Source organism: Prosopis cineraria, unplaced genomic scaffold (genome assembly GCF_029017545.1).
Source record: "Prosopis cineraria cultivar Desert tree isolate PC_DT_omini unplaced genomic scaffold, ASM2901754v1 PC4, whole genome shotgun sequence".
Lineage (NCBI taxonomy): Eukaryota > Viridiplantae > Streptophyta > Magnoliopsida > Fabales > Fabaceae > Prosopis > Prosopis cineraria.
In genome coordinates this window covers 20479586-20497887 of record NW_026555335.1, presented here as the reverse complement: position 1 = coordinate 20497887, position 18302 = coordinate 20479586, and the positions used below count along the sequence as shown (strand labels likewise).

The window sequence follows — 18302 nt, the reverse complement described above, 5'->3', positions numbered from 1 at the left end:
GATAAGACAACCAGAACCTTAGTTTACTACTAACATACTAAAACTCGCATCGGTCACAACTAAACCTTGAGTATTCTGAGTGCTTAAAATAAAGTTCTCTTCTAGAGCTCAAGAACTTGCATTGGCATAACCCATACCTATGAGAGTTTGAGCACCATAAAAGCATCTTCTATTCTAGAGCTCTAAACTCTTGTTGCTATAATAATCATAGTCACTACTCCCAACACACCATATAGCATCACATTTAACAAATTAGGCTAGCCTTTATGACTTACTATCCTTAAATAAGACACATAAATTCCATATATGTCTTCTATCAAATTAGAATAATCATATAATTACAGCTCATAAAAGATACTTCCTTGTTTCAGCCTTAAGCTGCGGTGAAACTCACATTGGCTTGCATGCTAAGCCATCAAGCAAGTGTAGCACCTCGCCTCAACAAGCCAACCCTTACTCGCCTTGGCCTACCTATCACTCGCTCAGTGAGAATTCACTTACTCACCTAGGCCTATGCTTGCTCGCCTCGATAGCCAACATGTATCCCCTAATCTAAATTCATTTATTCATAGTATTTCAAGACAATAACTTTATATGTATAATCATTAAAATCATTCACACAACCATAATATTCCAAAATCTCTTCCCAAGCATGCTTTCAATTTAAATCAGAGTTCAATAAGTAAAATAAAGCTAAAACCTAACTCAAATCTCTTTAATATATATATATATATATATATAAACTAAGGCATCTAAAACTAGTTTAGGCCTAAGTAATTCAAATACCAAAATACAAATTTTAATGTGGATTAAACATGCAGCTAAAGTTCCCTATAGTTAGCAAAATATCAAAGTAATTATGCATTACAATAATCACCAGAGTCTAAAGATCTCTAGTGCCTAGTTCTTAAGGCTTTGACCTTCTCCTTTCCCTTTTCTCCTCCTAAAAACATGTAAATATAATAGGGTGAGGTTTCATACAAAATATCAGTAACTAAGACACTTAATATGGCATATAAAACAGTGATAACAAACAATTTATATAACACTTATATTTTAGCTTAAAACCACATACAAGTCACTTTCAAAGTATACATATTAAATACTCATTTCTATAATAACTTATCAATAATCATTTTTATAATGATGTATGCTAAAATCCCTTTTATAACCTCCTTATTTCCTTTAACTGAACCCATGGGCAATTAACTATAGCTCTAATTTGTATGATTGAGCCAAATTTGCTTTTCAAAATAGGAGGGGTTTCCTAACCAAGGCTTTTGCACTCAAGTTTGGACCATGAGTTCTCCTTACTTAAATTTCAGGGTGTCATGATGCGCTTAATCCAACTAGTGAAACTAAGCACACATGTAACATATTAATCACTATTGGTGTGCAATCTCGGTAAGGCTTACCATGGGTTTTCATAATAACGACTTCTTTCTTACAAGTGAACTCTCACATGAACAATATTCTCATAACAGAATCACATTTTAGGATTCATGTGTACATCATTTCTAACACTACTCAATTACAGGTTTCCCATGACACAAAACATATAATAAGACAATTCCTAGTAACACATAACATGCTTCAAGCATTCAGATCATACTCCTAAAGTCATACAAAATAATGTATCACAGTTTAGATTCAGATTTCACAACTCACATGCAAATCTCATTTTAATAAGTAAAACAACAAAATCAATTTATCAAGCAATGTCACAAACTATAATACATAACATAATAAGTTCCCAATTATCTTAAACCTTTAAGAGATCAAAGGTTCAACTTCCCAATCCCTAAGTTCTATGATACATAAACCCAGATGATTCTAAAGCTTTCTTAATCTACAGATGAGCTTTATATGAATAATTAGACTAGTTAATACTCTATTTGAGACTCAAGTGAAAAATCCTTAAGAATTGTAATATGAGATTTAAGCTTAGGTCAAGATCTCAATTATCAGATTTAGAAAATAAAAAGGTAGAAGAGAGTAAATCAGGTCTAAGGGGACTTACCTTATAGGAATCTAGCTCTTTCAATGCTCTTTAGGTCATAGACTACAAACCCTAGTAGAGCTTTATGGAAAACCACACCTCCAAAAAGTTTAAAATGAGTTTCTAACTTCTACTTTATGCTAAATCATGTATTTATAATTTTTCTCAAAATGCACTGCTTGCCTCAACAAGCTACTCCACTTGCCCCAATAAGCATGACATTGCTCACCCTAGTGAGTACTCTCACTTACTTAAGCGAGTAGCACAGTAAAGCTCCTCTACTCAGGATTTCCACCTTTCATCCAGCCCTAAACTTAATGTCATTACCCTATCCTAAAGGACACTTAGACCCTAAATCAACCCCTTAACTCTCAGAATTATGGTTATCACTTAGGTCTCCCTTCTGGGATATTACATTTGCTATATTGGCACTTGTATGTTTAAGCATCACAAAACTAAAGGATGTTATGGAACTATAAAACTCATTTATTAAAACACGCATGGGCATATTAGTCCAAGGTGAGGAATAGATGAAGAGTATGAAAGGCACAAAGATGTTTTCTAAGTTCGAAATCAATGAGAGAGAGAGAGAGAGAGAGAGAGAGAGTGTGTGTGTGTGTGTGTGTGTGTGTGTTAGCCTAAGACTTGTCTCTCAAAATATTTTATCATGCATATGCAAAGCTCTCATATCTCAAGGTTTTTTTCAATTGATCTAAGAGAAATATAAATGATAAAACCTATGAACTACACTTCTCTTTATCTTCTTCTTTTTCTCCCTTAGGTTGGTTTTGTCATGAATAATTTTAAAACCTACACAAACACAACTTTATTTAAGTTTCATTATGACCAAAACAAAGCAATTAACAAGTCTGTTCCCTCTCCATACTACTCTTTTTTTGTCCCCTTTATTGCTTTTGCTAAAAATGATCATGTAGGAGCCTACTTTACATGTTTAACCTCGTTCACCCCATTACCATCCTCCTCACATTGTTCATCCACATAAGCTAGAATCCCTAAATCTAAACCCCAAACTTGAGATGTGGCCTTGGTTTGATTGCTTCTCTTTTTGCTTCCTATGCTAGCAAATTTGTCAATAAGAGCTAGGCCCTTCAAGCCACTAGTTTATACCTATATTTTTCTAGGGTTGGACTTGGAATGGGAGTTTTTTACCAAAAAACAAAAAAGCAGCTTTTAAACCTAGCTCTTATAAGCCCTTAGAAAATAAACTCAAGCTCGTGCTAGCTCTTTTAGATCCTATATTTCTTTCTCCACTTTCCAATCAACATGTGGTTGAAATAGCTAATAATTATTTGGTTGCAATTGTTTACATTGCAAAATAACATGGTTCAAATTGTTTGGTTTATTTTATTTTTAAATTAGTATATAAAAATGAAATAATTTTTTAAATTATATATTAACATAATTAGAAATTTAAATTAAACAATTTAAAAAAAAAAGCTATACAGGCTTTTGGGCCAGCCTTATGCCTTGTGAATGTGGGCTAGGCTTTAAAAATATGGCCAATTTAGGATATGCCCATTAGGGTTTTGCACCACTAACCATTTATCCTCGCTGGCTTCCTCCCCACTTATCCAGGCCCACTTGGCCAGTTTCTCCAACCTCTTCTTTGTGCCCAAGAAAGCCCAACAATTTTTAAAAAAATAAGGTGAACCGAAAAAACCCAGACAACCTAAAACCAAACGCCTCTCGCTATCTTTCCCTCCCTCCATGACGATCTCAGCCAACTAGAGTAAAATTCGAACATCGATGGACTATTCGTGATCTCTTCTAGGAATTGCTCTTGCGAGGGTTTCTCTTTTTCTTTCTAAAGATGGACGAAGATTTGTTGAAGCGAAACACTGATTGCGTCTATTTCTTGGCTTCCCCTCTCACTTGCAAGAAGGTACGTCGCAGTGAATGTTCCCACCCTCTTCTCGTTTTCGTTCTCTTTTACTCTTTTTGGTATTTGTCTTTTTTTCTTTTTTTCCCTAGTTTTTGTTTTTTTTTTCATAATTATGCGTTAATCTGCATTTGATTGTGTGGTTTTGCAATGGCGCTCGTGATGACAATCCTGGATGCTTCTTTGGTGCCTATTTTTGAATTTGTTTGCTTCAACCCTACAGTTCATGGATCTTCGGTTGCTTTTGTTCTTTCTCACATTGCGTTTTTTATGCTCCTTAATTTTGGTTGAATTGCGTATATTATCGTTGTTGTTCTGAACTGAAATAATGCCTGGTGTTCAGGATTTTATATGGCTTCCTTTCTTCTTCTCTGTGCTGTTCATTTTTATAGTTATATGGTGAATCACTCGCTAGGGTTTTAGGTGGGAATTGAGAACCGAAGAGCTGTTTATTTATATATTTATTAAATTGTTTAATTTAATTGTTCATTTTGTTCCAAGTTTTGGCGGATTTGTGGTGTCTCGACTCCAACTAATACTTTCATATTGTTTCCAGGGAGCTGATTGTGATTATCGGCATAATGAAATTGCAAGGCTAAACCCAAGGGATTGCTGGTACTGGTTTTCTGGAAGCTGCCTTAATCCAACTTGTGCTTTCAGACATCCTGTGAGTTCACATATTGCTGACTTGCTGTTATTTCATTTTTCTGACATGTTTGTTTAATTTGCATGCTTCCATGCGAATGTGTTTTTGTGTGTGACTGTTACCAATGCGTACATTTCATATCTAGAGCTAAAATGTTGTATAAGAAAATAGAAAACAAAAACTCATTCGCATCTTGTTTACTGTTTGGATGATATAGCCTGCAATTAGATTTTGTGGTAAATGGTAAACATCTTGAAATACAATAAGTGCCAAGATGGCTGAAATTACCTTTTCCAGCTTAAATATTGTGGCTTCCATGAAAACCATTGTTATTGGTAGTCATATCATGCAAATTTTACATTAAAGATTTAGTGGCGTATGTTATACATTACAACCATGCACATATTAGTGTTGGCAGAAAAACACTCATTATTTATTTGTCACTGCCTTTTTAAGTTATGATTTTTGTAGTTATTGGAGGCTTAGCCAAAATTTCTATCGAGTGAATCATGGTGACAATTTCCTTGTTAGCTAGTTCTTTATTTCAAAAGGAAAACAAGGATGCAATATTTTTTTGTAGTTTAGACGTGTGAGGCATGGAGCCATTTTGGTTACACTGATGATATTTGCCTGTGTGTGGCCGAATATGCAATTACCGTAATATTTTATATGCACTTGCTGCATGTCCGTGACAGAATTTCCATCTGTCGCTGAGTTAACTTGAATGAAAGTAAGAAAGGTTGACTGTGATGCACCTTGTTAACAAACATTGAACACAATGAAAACACATGGAGAGAACTGAAGAAAATTGCAATGTGATGAAGGTGAAAATTGAAATTGGTTCAGGTTGTTATATAGTCACTTTTTTGTGATATTATGGTTGTTCTTGTTGAGTATAGGTGAGCAGCTCTTTAGTTGGAGATTTTGTTTGACAATGACAGCGTGAGAATAGGATGATGCCTGATTGGTATTTTGGGAAGCTCGTTGAATGATAATGCTTAAAGATTAGATTTGGCTATCATACGTGCCATGAAATGTTATATCCTTGTAAAAAGTTATTTTGAGGTTAATTTGGGTTACATTCTACTATCTCACAAGAAAATTAATTTTATTTAGCTGGGCAGATTTGAAGATTAAAATCATTTAGTTTATGCCTAGAAAAACATTCAATCTTCTGCTGCATTGATATACTATGAAAATACTTGCAATCTAGCCTCTTCAGCTTCCCACCCCAAAAAAAGGAGGATTGGGGGAATCAATTGATTCCTTTTTTCCCCCTCAACTGATACTAATCTGCTAACAATCTACTTCTAAATTTCACAGCCACTGGAAGGGCATACTGGAGTGCCATCTGAACCTACACAAACTTCTTTACCTGCAAACAAGACAACTGTTCCCTGTTATTTTTTCTTTAATGGATTTTGCAATAAAGGCGACAGATGCTCATTTTTGCATGGGCCTGATTATAGTTCTTTTCCTGGTAAGGCTGGGAAGAATGACTCTGGAAGCAATGATGCACTGCCCATAGAAAATAAAACATCATCTGGAAATAAAACAGGTGTAGCATTAGCAATAACAACAACCGAAACATATCCTGATTCATCTGAAATTGCCCCAAAGGCTCTGCATAATTGTAAATTTGACCCTGATGAAGATCCTCAGCGACCAGTACTGAAAAATGTTAAACAGCAAAATAGTCCACCTGAGATGTCTGCTTATGAATATAAAGAAGCCAGTGTGATAAGGCCAGACTCTATATATCCAGAAAAGGACTTTGTTCATAGCATTTCCCATATATGCACTGATCAGAGTACAGATGAGCAAGTGAATAATCACATGGGACCTGAGGAACGATTGGAATCATCCCCTGGATTTGATGTTCTTGTTGATGATAAAATGGTGGACTCGGCCTATGAGGATGATTCTGAATATTTACCAATGCTTGATGGGGAACACAGGGAATTGAACGGGCAGTACTTGCAGTATGAATTCAAAAACACAGTCGAGTATGACCCTGAATGCTCAGAAGCTGACATTTTGTATGAAGATATGTATGATGGTTGCAGATTTATGGAGGTGATCATAGTCTGGCTGATGACAGAAGAGTTCCTGCTTTTTCCAGAGAGAGAATCATAGACTCTATATTGTCCAGGAAGAGGATTCGGATGCCAGCTGAAATGGCTGCTTGTGACAGGAACTTAGATCTACGGGACCATCTGACGAGACGAAGAGAAACTGATGGTCGACCTGTTACAGGCTTTTTGAGAAGACGTGAATCATCTTGTCTGGTGATTCAGAACCACGAGAGGTTTAGAAGACACGGTTTTGATCAGCAACTCAGTAGAAGGTTGACATCAGAGGTGGGATTTAGCAGCATAGACTCAAAGGGCGAGGGTGAAACTTGGCACAGGTTATGGCACCCTCTGCAACGTTCATCAAGGAAGCAGCACTTTAAAGAAAACCAAGCTCAACGACGGTTTCTTCCATCTAAAATCTTCAGGAAACCACTTTCAAAGCGGAGGTATAATCCCGCGTCTGCCACGTCTACATTTCACGGACCGAAGAGTCTAGCAGAAATTAAAGAAGAGAAGAGGACTGCTGCAAAAAAAGGGCATTTCAATAGTACTTCCACTGACTTCCAGGATCCCAAGCCTCTTAGTGAAATCCTTAAGGACAAGAAGAGGTTGGATTTTGTGTGAGATGGCAATCAATCCCTATGACAAATTCTTACTAAGATTATGATTAATGATTCTTACAGACTAATATTTCTGTTGAATGTGCTTTCTAACGACCTCAGTGACAATCCGGTGAGTTGAAGAGAGGTAGTGTAGGGTTCATGGTGGACATTTCTAGTGCTGGCCTCATTCATTGGTTTTTCTCCTTCCAACCTAGTTGAATATATTAAATTGGAGTAGGATTAATGATTGACATGATGTGTGTGGAATTAGCCTTCTTGTATTTCTTGTATAGGTCTGCTTATAAACTTCCCTTGTTGATTGATGCTTATGTACCGAAGTTTTTTACCCGAGTGCAACTGGTGTTTATTAAGCGGCTGCTTCTTGTTTTTTTCTTCTTCTTCTTTTTTTTTTTAAAAAAAAAATATAACCATTTGGTATTTGCAATTAAGCATTGTCACGTCCAAATGAAAGATAGAGTTCAAATTATTAACCTTATTTATTCTGCTCAATCTACATACCTTAGACTTTAACTGTTGCTGTTTAAGGTTACATAGATTATGAAAAACATGGATATTCATCATTGTTAGATTGGGAGTTTTAAGAATGAGTTGTATTGTTTATAATTGTGTTTATAAAAAATATATTTTGATATCAATACATACATACATACATATATTGTTACAGCTTTTATATAATATTCTTAAACGGATTTGGGTTAAATGAGTGTTTCAATTATAGTTGTATGATTTCATTAACTGGAAATAAATGAAGGGTTGAGGTGTAAAAATATTCATAATTTTTTATTTTTTTCAAGAGTATTTAGTATCCTTAAGTTAACAATAGTACACAAGTATTCATTAAATTTATGAGGTCAATTTTTTTCAATTTGTCAAAATAACATGACATTTACTAGTAAGTTGTAATGATAGAACTTAGCAAGTTAGAGAAATTTTGCTTCTTTTATAGAATTAATGAGTATTCATGCACCATTGTAAGCTTAAGAACTTAGAAATTCTTGGAGAAAAAAGATTTTATATATTTTTACATCTTAACCCATTAATGAGACAGTAAATTAAATGATTATTTTATGAGAATGCATTTCAATCATTTTCTATTGGCAAATAAATTGTTGGATTAAAATATAGAGGAAAAAAGTAGAGCCATGATTTAGTGTTTTCTTTGTATCTTGTACCATCATTTGTGACAAATATTTAATTGAATCGATGGTTTTTATAGTGCCAAGTAGGATACTCATTGGGTGAGATGATTAGGGCCGCTTCTCAAATCCAAATCCAGAGACTTATTTATTTAAAAAAAAAATTATGGGCAGGAGGTAGAGTGTGTGTTAATTACCAAGGTTTTGTTTTAATTTCCTTTGTCATGATTCTTAAGAGGAAGTAATAGACATGAAAGCATTATCATCATACTATTTGACTCATCAAAATTTTTTTCATGTTAGACTGATTTTAGACTTCGTCAATTTAAAAACCCTTAACTGATACATACCCCTGAATTATGAGAAACTAAAATAATTAAATGCCAGAGATTATATAAATAAATTTTCTCAAGTCTTGTATATTTCTTATCAAAGTGCACACATTGATCCAATTTTATAAACTTGAATACAATAACTGCTATTAAGGTATATGATATATAAATAAATATATATATATATATAATATTAAATTATGACAATTTTTTCATAAAAAATTATGTACTAGTTTATAGATACTTTTGCAATTATAACTCATGTTATAATATCAAAAAGCTTAACATTTATTATATTTTATATTATGATTGATTTATTATATTTGTCAATGATACATTGTTGCATAATAATGATAAAATTCTTGTAAATTTTTAATAACAAATTCCTTTATATAAGTGATAAACTTCTTATATATTAATATAAATCGGTCATACTTTTAAATTTTTAAAAATTGTGTCCATATTTTATAGACACAAGATTTTTTTTGGACTAGTAAGTCAATTTATCCAAGTTTATATTAAAAATTTTAAAATTAAAAAAATATGTAACTTACTTTTTATTTAATAATAATATAATCGCTTTCAATTGTTTTCTTAATATTTCAGCATGCAATTTGTTTTGCCAACAATAAGGCATGTCTGGGCCGACACATAAGCTCGTTTTTTTTTTTTTTTGGGACCTTTTTCCATGCTCTTTTTAGTTTGACTATTGGTTTTTTTAAGAAGTTGGGAATTATTATAGGGTACAATTCTTAAATGACTAAAAGCTTGGGAGCTGGGCTGTCAATTAATCACGTAATTGAATTACCAGTCTTATCTTGGAATTCAAAGTTTTATTAAGTTTAGAAATTTTCATATTGCATGTTACCTTTTTTTTAATTAAATAGCAATTTGACTTTTAAATTGTAGATTTATGAGCATCTAAAATTTTAAACTCAATCTCCGTGCAATTTGTACTATTAACTTTTGAAAATTGTGTAATATATATATAACATTATAGTTAACAAAAAGGAAGTTTTTAATGTTAGTTGACAAAAAATCATCAAAAAAAGATATCAGAAATTATAGAAAAGGACCCAGAAAGAATATAGAATTTTTTAGTCTTTTTCATAATTTTTTGAGTTCCTGTTTGTAATTTTTAAATTTTTTTTGTAATTTTTTTTATCATATTTTATAATTTTTAATGTCATTGTCCGTTATTTTATAATCAATTAATAATAAAAGTTATCTTTTATTAATAAAAGGAGCTACATCATACCGTTTTTAAAAATGAAAGGTAACATAACACAAATAATAAACTTAGGATTCCAAACACATTTAGATTTGTAACTTAGGGGTCAAATTATTCTTTAACCCTTTTCTTTCTGCTAAAAAGCATTTGCACAATTTGCCCTTAAGGTGTCAAGAAACGACCTTCAGGAGCTGAAAATTACGTGAACAACTTAATTTGATCAATTGAAATCGAACTAATCCGTTGTGATAACAAGTTTATTACTTTAACTGGTCAATTTTATAAATTTTTTAATCCAATGAAAAGGAATTTAAAGGAAAAAAAATTATAGGGAAAATTGTATTTTAAATTCCTCATACCTTAACTTTTTTTAATAACAAGTTCTTTTTAAAATATGAATTCAATTTATAAATGTAATCAATCCGCTGAGTGAATGAAATGAAAACTGAAATAAACTAGAAGAAAATAATTGTTGAAATAAAATGTCATTTATACTTTCAGACAAAAAAATGTACTTCCTTTGTTTAAAAATGTAAAATATTTTTAATCGAATCTCACTCTAATAAAGTAGTTACCCATTTTTTAACTAATCCTATTTTTTTATATCTACCCCTATTAAACATCTTACAATAAACATAAAATCATTATTAATAGGGATACTTTAAAAAAATAATGATTATATTTCAAAAAATAAAAAATGTCTTACATTTTTTAACATTCAATTCCTTAAAAAATGCCTTATATTTTTTAACGGAGGAAGTATCAAAAAGAGATTAATATTGTTGAGTAGTGATAACATAATAAATCGCAAATTTTAATTTCTATATTATGAAAATGCATAATTTTCGTGAATATGATCCAAATGAGATCTAAAAAGGATCCCTCGAGGCCCCATCTAATACAATTTTTTAAATTCAATTCGATCGATTTACATTTTAATTTTTGAATTTAAATAAGAGGCAGTGGGAGGCTACGTCGGTCACAGTCTCATGTTTTCAAATTTTTTTATTATATATATGTAACATATTTTTGACCCTCAAAATTTATGCGAACTCTATCAAGCTTAATTTATAATAAAAATCTTAATATATTTTGAATTCTACGCGTTAGATCTCCATCTCAAAATTATTCATTCACAAGTTATGAGATTGAAGTTGAAATGCTTGTTTTTTTTAATAAATGATGGATCAATATTACTACAAAAGCATACCAAGGGTTACATCAAGTGCTGGTTTCTTTCCCCTTCCTTATCTTCTCTAAAGCTTGGTTTGGATGGACAGAGAGAAAAATGAGAAGAAGAAAAGAAAAAGAGGATGATGAGAAATTTTCAAAAACAATAATATTTTTTCTACTATATTTTTATAAATTTTTCTACCTCTTTCTTTCTTCCACTTTTTCTCTCCAGGGTTAAGTGAATGTGTGTGTTAGGTATACAAGGTGTTGAAATAGGAGTAGAGGTGAGCCGGAGGCCACTTCCCTTAAATCCACTATTCAATTTCATTTTTTTAATTTGTTTTTTTCTTTTTTTTAATTCTTTACCTCATTTGATTTATTTTTCTTTTGTATAATACCTTCCATCGACCTTGCAAAAATTCTCAAATCCTCCCTTATAATTCTTTCTAACATTTTTTTAAAATATAGTTAAAATCTTTAAAATTTAAACCCTTTTAATTAAATTATCTTTACTCAAATAATTTCATGATGATTTCCAATTAACATGAAATAATCTCATTAAATTTAAATCAATGCTAATAAATATTCATCACATTCAAATTTGTAGTTATTCATAATAGTTTAAAACTTTACGAATATAATTGAAATTAATTCATCTTGATCAAGATTTTCTCCAATTTCATATTCTATTTCATTAAATTATAATCTTATGTATTCACCAAAAAAAGTTACAATCTTAGGTGTCTTTCAATTTACTTAGTAAATTATAGTATAATATATTTTTTTTAATTTTAGGAGTACAAACTGTGAAGTTACAAATTAGGTATTTGGACCACTTTGAGTAAACCTACAGTTGGTGAATAGTGAACTAAAGCAGTTCTATGACATGGAGGAAATGGTTTCTCATATTCTTCCAAATGATGATTGTGGCACTCGGAAGATGGGGATATGGTTTCATTATGATATTGTTGACCTGATATCTTGCACCAAAATAAATAGTGAGGTGAGACAGATACAGTTATTTGGAAACCTTCCTCTAATGAAAATTACACTATTAACATGTTTGATTTTCCGTAATTCAAAAGTTTATTTGAAAAAATTTAATTTATTAAAGATTAGTTATTGTAATAAAATTTATATTTGAATATATATTTTTTTAAAATTCACTTTGGTAAACTATAAGATTTGTTTGGATTATATATAATGAGAAGTGCTTTTAAATGTACAATACATAAAAGATTGATTTTTATTTGTAGGTACGTAAATGGTGAAGATTGAGGAGAAAATCTAGTCTAAGTGAAAAATCATGAAAAATGATATCTGTACAAGAGGAGGAAGATGATGCAAAAATTTAAAAGACTTTTGCATTTGTTCCCAAAAGAATCAATGTAAAAAGTAATTTCTACATCAGTTATAATTATAACCGATGTATAAAGTAATTAATTTTTTAAATTTTAAAAATTTTAATTACTTTTCACATTGGTTCTTTAGGAAACTGATGTAAAAAGACTTTTCTATATTGGTTCTTAATTCAATAGATAAGCTGATAATTATAAAATTGTCATTACCTTAACTTTTTACATCATTTGTTTATCAACCAATGCAAAAAGTTTTATGTAAAAAGCCAAATTTGTACTAATATACACTAGGAATTGGAAATTCCATTTGGAAGATCAATATTACTTGGGGAACTAACAGTTTGGAGAAGATGAAACCATTTTTGTGGTTGATAGCTCATTACAAAGTTCCCGCTAAGGAGCTTTGTAGGAGTAGAGGAATCCAAACAGAAAGCAGCTACTGTTTTGGATGCAATACGGAAGAAAGCATGATGCACACAATTGCTTCGTGACTAACAACATGCTAGAAGTAGATGGATGGGCTTGATTTTAAAGCACATAATTTAGGTGAGTCAGCTTAATTCGAGTCAGGCTTATTCATACTGGCTTGAGTAAGCCAAAACTTATAAAAAAATTCAAATAGTTAAACCCAACTCTAACATCTTTGAAATTTGAGCGAACTTAAATATTTAAATTGCTAATTTTTTTAAAAAAATTTTAAAACAAAATTTGATTATTTACTTTAAAATTAATTATTTTTATATTATAAAAATTTTAAAAAATATTTTTGGGATACTTGAAAAATGTAAAAGACACAATGTTTTTTGGGTCTTAAAGTTTAAAAATTAAGATTAAATAAATTTTAAATATTTTTTGAGATACTTTATAGATTAAAAATAATAAAAATATAACAATGTGAACATTTTTTATTTTTTTAGAAAGTATCTATAATAATGCATACAATATATACAAATATATGGTCTCTTCATATGAAATGAACTAAAATTTGAAGGATAAATTAATATTTAATATTACATATATTTTAAAAGAAGTAGTTTTTTTATTCAAATATTCAGGCTAACCCAAATCTAAACATTTTTAAAATATGATTTTATTAAGCGTATTATTAAATATTTTTTTTGGGTTTATTTAGGTTGATACATTGGAGGCCTGAATTACCAGCATTGCTCCTGAACTTTGGGCCAACTTTGGGAGTCTAGATGGCTAGGAATGGCTTAGATGGAATCACGGAAGAGGGTGGAGCCAATGTTAGGAAGATTCCTTAGAATGTTCTTTTCTCATACACAATTCTTTGGACATATGGGTACGTAAACAGATGTTTGGGACGGGGGGATATTTTCTGTAAATTCTTTTAATATTTACTTTAGAGCCCTGCAAGACTTTCAAGTTAAACAGGATTTGCTTTTGACTCCAACGAGGCTGTGCAGATGAGAGTCTTTAACGAGTCCATTAGCCAGCAGACAGTAGCTGTGCTTGCGGAGGTATTGTCAGACATCAAAGTGAACGCTAGACTTTGGGTTTTTGTATAGCAAAATTGAATCTCTATGCCACCGACAATCACGTTATCACGTTTACCGTTGTCGTAGCCCTAAATTGTTCTAATGCAGAGGTAAAAGGCATTTCTCTTGGACTGAATCACTGTTGGAACCTGGGAATCAGACACGTTGAAGTGCTTCTTGACTGCGTTGATTCGACCAGCTTGATGATCACAAGGTATAGAATAGATATCAACTTCATCATTTCTTTGACAGAAATTGGGCCTGTACATACATCTTAATTTCACGCCTAGGTAGGAAATTTTTCAGGCGCTGGCTGATTGATTTTTTGGCCTAGTTTGCGTAAACTATGAATAATCTCATAGCAGCTTCTTTAGCCATCCTCGCACCTGGGGTGTATTTGGTTCAGGGGTGCGGAGGGGATCAATAACAAGTTAACAATTTTAGTGTGTTTGGATTGAAGAAATTATCAATTTTTTAAGTAAAAAAATGGATTTTGGAGAAAATTATCCAAACAGCTCTGTTTGTACTTAATTGATTATTTGGGTTGGAATCGCGTTTTTCATTAAGCTCCTGGCTGCTTTTTGTTCATCAATTTTACTATTACAATGTATTAATTATTTGTCAGATTTTCACCTGCCAAGATTACCCTCATTTCATTCCATGACACGTGATATTTTTGCATTCTCTGTTCTCCATTCTCTTCCGGAACCTCGATCTCGTCTCCCATCTCTCACTCTCTCCGATCTCCTTCTCGTGCCGTGTCTCCGCCGTCCTCATCCACCTCCTACGTGGTCACAGTCTGCCATCTCCGTCCTATGGCCAGCGCAACAATCTCCGAGTTCCGATCTCCTTCTTGTGCCGTGCTCCTTCTTCTCCTAAGCCGTGCTCCTTCGTCTGTTGACTTGATCGTCGTTCGCCATCTCCAAGCTCTGGCCAGCGGCAGCAAGCTTCAGCCATAGTCGAAGAAGGTCCGTATTGCCTCGATCTAGTCGCCCCATCTCCGAGTTCTCCATGCATGGACGTAATTGAGCATGAAGGAATTGCCTCCAGGCATCACGACCGAGCGCAGAGAATGACTAAAGAAAAAGACACCGCACGCGAACATCCTAAAGGTCCTTGTCGTGACCAGCCACATACGTTAAGCCGTTGACGATTTCAGCCGCGAACTGATCCGCCATCAGATTCTGTGTTTTAAAAACAAAAATAAAGTTTCTGCAGAGAGAGAATCTGAGAGAGGAGAAGAATATACATACATACATACATATATATATATATATATATATAGATACCGATGCCTATAGTGTGTCTCCAAGAGAGGCAAGCCCTGAGTTGCTTGGCAGCTTTCTTGACATTATCTTTATTTGCTTTGAGAAACCGTTCTACACTAGCATAGTTGCAGAAATTCTCCAGCAAAATTAATCAAACAAACAAGTTAATTATATATAAGCATATATGTATATATGTCCAGTGTTGAATGAGAGACCTGTTTGAGAGTGAGTGGTGATTTTTTTGATAAGGTGAAGAACAGCTTCGACTCTGCAAGTACCGTCCTTCTTATCTTTCTTGGCCATTCTGAGAAATGAATTAATAAAATTCTGAAAGTGAGATTTAGAGAGAGAGAGAGAGAGAGAGAGAGAGATGGGGAAGAAGAGAAGGGAATGGATGGGCTTATATATAGAAGAAGGAGAAGACGACGGCTGAGAACGCTGTTATACGATTGGCACGCATGGAAAACGAGGGCAAGGCAAAGGGGAAGACTGAAGAGATTTTCAAAAATAAAAAAAAAAGCGCCTTTTTTTAAATCAAAATAAGTAAATAAGTGATTAAATCAAGGAAGGGCTTTAGACGTTTAGCTACCACTATAATGTAAGTTTAAATCATTATTGCATCAATGATAATACATAATTTTATTAGAAGATAATTTAATTCTGACTTTGATTTTATACGTCATGAAAAGAAAGATCAAATAAAGCATGAGGATTAGTAAGATAATCACATTGATGAATATTTATTTTACCATCATCCATAATATCTTCATCATATATGGTTCATATCCATAGTGTTATTAAAAATTAATTTGTATATTATTATTTTATTAATTATTGTATAATTGATGTTTGGTATTTAAGAAAAAAATCGCTCTTTTTATTAAGTTTATTTTAACTAAGATATATTAAATTATTTATTTACGTAAATTAAAATGTTAATATTAATATAATTAAAAAATTTTCATTAATCAAATATGTAATTTAAACAATATATTTTCCTTCTTAAGTAAAATTTAAAAAATTTGGAAATATTATATACAGATTTATCAATTATTTAATTTTTAAAAATAATATCCTTTATGGTAATTTATACAGTTAAAATTAATTTTGATTAAATTATCCAAATGTATTCAATCCTATTAAAATCAATTTTTAAAAAATAATATCCTAACAGATTGTGTTATAATATAATCAATTATAATTAAAATCAACTATATTAATCAATTATTTTCATAATTCATTATACCCAACTGAAATCTAAACGGGCTCTTATTCCTATCAAATCAAATGTAAGTTGATTTTTATTTTTTGCTTTGATTTATTATTAAAAAATAATTATATTATAATTTATTATTTTTTATTTTAAGAATATGAACTTATATTAATAACATTTTTAAGAACAAATACACTAATATTAAATTTCATCAATGTGCATGTCTAATGAAAAAAATTAAAATTTTAGACATTAATTATATATTTTTTAAGGAAAAATGATAATAAAATTCCTTTGAATTATGTAAATGATATTTTAATCCCTCAAAATGTTATAATTCTCATGAAGTCTTTAGGATTTTTTTGTCATTAATGAATTAATATAAATGATCAAATTGCTATAAATTCAAATATTAATTGTCTTTCACAAGTTTTGTTCTAAGATTCACAACATTTTTTCTTAAAATCACAAGAATTTAACAATAATTTACAAGTTTGTATTTAAAATCTTGATATTCCTCAAGTGTTGCAGATATATTAATTGCTATTCATAAGTTTTATTCTAAGATTCATAACTTTTTTTCTTAAAATCGTAAAAATTCAACAGTAATTCACAAGTTTGCATTTGAAATCATGATATTTTTCAAGTGTTGCAAATATTAATTACCATTAACAAGTTTTCTTCTAATATTTATAATTTTTCTTCTTAAAATCGTAAGAATACAACAATAATTCGTAAGTTCACATTTAAAATCTTAAACTAAGGGCAATTTGGTTATTTATATTAATTTTTTAGTGACAAAAAAGTCTCTAGAAACTTTATGGGAATTATGACATTTTGAGGGACAAAAAATTATTTAAATAATTCAAAAGGATTTTATTATTATTTTATTATTTTTTAAGTGATAAAATTTATTTTATTATAAGATATGGAAGAAAATAATGCGTATTTTTTTTATGTCAATGGTAGTTTAAAATTTTTTAGATAGTAAATATGTAATTTAGTTTATAATTATTTTCTCTCTTTCTTTCCCTTCCAAGAAACCCCCCAAATTGAAAGGGAGGGCTAGGAGGGGAGAGGAGGTAGAGAGTTACTTCCCTTCTCTCTTTTATTCACTACTACAAAAATATAAATATAAGATGCCATAAAAAATGATGGTCAAATAAAAATACGTCATATAAGAGAGAGGCGAGTGATGGTGAGAAAATAAATGATGAGTATTCAAACAACCGTCATATATTGTTAGATTTTAAATGATGGGTATTAAAAAAACTCGTCATTTATTTCAGCCCAACGTTTTATTTACTGAAGGAAAAAAATAAAAAATAAATTTGAACTTTAAATGATGGGTATTTCGAATACCCGTCATATAAAGTTTAAATAATATATGATAGTTGTACAAACAACTGTCATATATTGGTGCCTGTCGTTTCAGATTCTTAAATTAAAAAAATAAAAAATTTTAAAATTTTAAATGATGGGTGTTTTAAACACTCGTCATTTAAAGTCTGGAATAATATATGACAGGTTTTTTAAGCACTCGTCATATATTGGGGGCTAACGTTTCATTTTCTCGAATTAAAAAAAAATTCAGCTCTAAATAATGATTGTTTAAAACAACTATCATTTAAAGCCTCAGTGATATATGATGGGTGTTTAAAATAAATGATGGGTTTTAGAATACCTGTCATTTATTCTTATTTTTATTCAGTTTCCAGACTCACTTTTTCATTCTTGCCCATTCATCATTTCTGTTTTCTCTTTTCTCCACTTCTACACGAAATCAATAGAAATTTCTCAATCTGTCTCTATTGTTGCCGTCGACCACCTTAGTCCCTCTCCGATGTGA

At 31.1% G+C, this 18302-nt stretch overlaps 1 protein-coding gene across 1 annotated transcript; it reads left to right on the top strand.

Moving 5' to 3' along the window:
• Positions 1-3688: 3688 nt before the first annotated feature.
• On the top strand, positions 3689-7613 carry LOC129307981 (zinc finger CCCH domain-containing protein 32-like). Its single transcript, XM_054948936.1, is given in 4 exon segments — positions 3689-3902; positions 4456-4566; positions 5869-6610; positions 6613-7613. Coding segments are annotated over 4 exon segments (1557 nt in total). The 5' UTR covers positions 3689-3830; the 3' UTR covers positions 7245-7613.
• Positions 7614-18302: the final 10689 nt, after the last annotated feature.